Source organism: Pagrus major, chromosome 10, assembly GCF_040436345.1.
Source record: "Pagrus major chromosome 10, Pma_NU_1.0".
Classification (NCBI taxonomy): domain Eukaryota; kingdom Metazoa; phylum Chordata; class Actinopteri; order Spariformes; family Sparidae; genus Pagrus; species Pagrus major.
The window spans coordinates 21,855,404-21,858,610 of NC_133224.1; the positions used below are offsets into that span (position 1 = coordinate 21,855,404).

The 3,207-nt window shown below is 48.8% G+C and overlaps 1 protein-coding gene across 1 annotated transcript; it reads right to left on the reverse strand.

The window, feature by feature from the left end:
* Positions 1 to 877: 877 nt before the first annotated feature.
* On the reverse strand, positions 878 to 2,179 carry LOC141003907 (alpha-2 adrenergic receptor). The gene has a single exon (XM_073475387.1). The coding sequence runs from the start codon at positions 2,177 to 2,179 to the stop codon at positions 878 to 880; it is 1,302 nt and encodes a 433-aa protein (XP_073331488.1).
* Between the last annotated feature and the right edge of the window lie 1,028 nt (positions 2,180 to 3,207).

The following is a 3,207-nucleotide window of genomic DNA, read 5'->3' on the forward strand; positions in this document are numbered from 1 at the left end:
TAACGGGACTTGAATAGTCTCTTGTGGTTGCCTAGCAACTGGTCCTGGCCAAGAAGAGCACATAAGCTAACCCACTGTAAAAGAGCTAATTGTTGTTTTTACACTTTGGTTTTATACAGATTAAACAAACAGGATATAAAGAGAGCTTTAGGGCTGCTATGAGGTGGATTTTTGCTCGCTGGTTCCATTTAATTCCAGTCTTTCTGCTAATCTAAGCTAAGCTAACCAGTGGCTTGCTCCAGCTAGGCTACATATTTACCGCACAGGCATGATAGTGATATCAAGCCTCTCGTCTAACTCACAGCAAGAAAGCTAGTTAGCATTTGTCTCAAATCAAGTGCTCAGTTGTGGCAGCCCTGAAAACAACCCCTGTGTGAAGTTTTACAAACCTTCATTATGTCAGTTTTGTGCTTATGTTTGATGCATATTACTTAATGAATACAGAATGAAATTACCACACAAATACACATTGTACAGAGAGTGGGAGGAATGAGGGAGGGTTCAGGGGGGCCAAGGAGCTCATTTTTGCCCTCGGGCCGTCTAGCAGATAAATCCGGCCATGTGTGTATGTTTTGTGGATGTGTAAGCGCTCGATCAGTGATGGTACACTATAAAGCTTCACAGCACACTTCAGCAGGAGTAAAAGAAGGGTTGGGAAAGCCTGTAAAAAAGCCCGTAATGGAAAGATACTGCATGTTGAAGCTTGTGGAGCCACCCAGGTGTTTGAGGGTGTGCACAGCCATGACTGAATTACAACAGGACAATGAGACTTAACAGTGAGTACCAAGTGGCAGTAAAAGACAAAACGGGCTTCTTTGTCTTTCTTTCGATATTTCCTTTAAGATTGTCATGTTGGAGCAGCAGTTCTGCCTCAGACCTAAAAGGACTTTTTCCACGACTTGCAGAGGATCTTCTGAAAGGCGCGTCTGAAGTCCCGGTTGAAGATGGTGTAGATGGCCGGGTTGAGGGAGCTGTTACAGTAGCCGATCCAGAAGAAGAATTTAAAGAGCGGGTCTGGGATCTTACAGGAGTCCCTGCACACACCGTACAGGCTGTAGCTGAAGAAAAAGGGGAACCAGCACACGACAAACACCCCCATGACCACAGCCAGGACGAAAGTAAACCTCTTTTCCCTGGCTTGGGACACCTTTTTCCTGGCTAAGGAGCTCCGGCGTCGTTTCCTCCTGGAGGCGAACAGGTCCATGGATTTGTTGCTGACTCTGGAGATGCGGGTGGAGTGTTTGGAGAGGGAGCTCTTCTTGGGGCCAGCCTTCTTGGCCTTCTGGGGGTCCTGTTGCTGGGGTTTGTGACCTTTGCCCTCTGAGGAGGAGCTCTCCTCCATGTCTCCATCCTCAGTCTGCCTCCCCATGGTGACAGTGCGTTGGCTGGGCGTAGGCGGGCACTGACAGTGACCGTTCCCTCTCTCGCCATGGAAAGGGGAGGTGGCTTTGCTCAGTCCATTCTCAGTTTGTGTGACACCATCTGGCCGGGGATTCTTTCCCGACATGCTTCTGGTTCTGGTTTTGGCCACCTGGTATATCCTGATGTACACCAGGATCATGATGATGCACGGGGCGAAGAAGGACGCGATGCTGGAGGAGAGGATGTACCAGGTGTCATCATTGAGCTCGCACTGAGGCTGAGAGCTGATCTCGTTGTTGCTGTCTATAGACATGAGAGGAGGAGACGAGATGAAAGCAGATATAAGCCACACGATTAAGATGATGCACTTGACGCGTTTAGGGGTCCGCTTCAGGTTGTACTCTACAGCCTGCGTAACGGACCAGTAGCGATCCAGGCTTATTGCGCACAGATGCACAATAGACGAAGTGCAGAACAGAACATCCAGAGCCAGATAAATACCGCACCAAACTTTCCCAAAATACCAGTAGCCCATGAGTTCATTCGCCAGGGAGAACGGCATCACCAAAGTGGCGACCAGGATGTCCGCGGTGGCCAGAGACACCAGAAAGAGGTTCTGCGGGGCTTTCAGCGCCCTGCTCGTCAGCACCGCGATCACCACCAGAATATTCCCAACAACAGTGAAGAGGATGAGGAAACTTACGAGGGCAGCGATGCTGGCTATCGCTGCCAAAGAATATCCACTGTCCAGACTCCAGGAGGAATTCAGATGGATCACCGTGAACGCGTCCATTCCGCTGGCGTTGAACGAATCCATCCCGACTGTGTGTGTATATCCAGGACCGGTCGGATGTTGGCATGGGTTCACACTCTGATCTCTAATGACCAGCAAGAATGCGTCCAAGTAGACATATCATGAAAGGATTCCCACTTCGGATCCTGTTGCTCATGTGCATCTCAGCATAAGTAACTCACACAGAAGCAGAATAAGCTCCCATGCAGCCTGTCTTAGTTTTGTCACGCGTCTCCTGGCTGTCAGGAGTTGAGCGCCGTCCAGCCGCAGCTCTGCCTCCTTCAGCATGGTGCGCTCAGCTCCTAATGATGCCCCATGTGTTGTTCTCATGAAACTCCCCCACTGCTGCCCCGCCCCCGGCACACAGCGTTATTTTCATATTGTTGGAGTATGATGAGGCAAGGGACAAGACTGTAGACTAACCCAGACCATCTCAATTTCCACAAATATGATGTTATTATTTTTTAAAAAATCCAGATTTTATGACTCAATATGAGTGAAAAAGAATGTGTTGTCAGTGTCTTGGCACATTTTTCTTTCTCTGACTAACTGTCAACTCACTGGAGGTCAGTGTTGCTGCACTCACAATAAGGTCTTTAAAGATGCTTTCGGGCTATTTGAGGTAAAAATACAGAAATTTGAGAAGAAGAACCTCACAGACTTGTGCAGGATTAGATTTTTTGGAGTGGAGAGGAGAGAGGGAAGGAGGTGTGTGAGGGTGAGCTTAGGAAAGACGTGGAGCTCGGTGGGATTTTGGAGTTGAGATTGGATTTTCAAGTCTGCTTGCATGTCACCTCCTCCCTCGCACGTCCTCGCTGCCTGGCTCATTTTTCATGGCTCATGCTCGCACTCACATTTATATGCTCTGGTTTGGGTCGGACTCAGTTTGAGCATCTATAGCATATTTAGGGCAGGTTGAACAAGATGCCTGCTGATGTGTCAGTGCTATTATAAAGGCAAGGGCTCCTCGGGGGGAGCTGATGTTATTGCACAGGAACAAATCATTGCTGTGCAGGTTTTTGTTGCTCTCAATAAAACCAGCCCCGCCACCA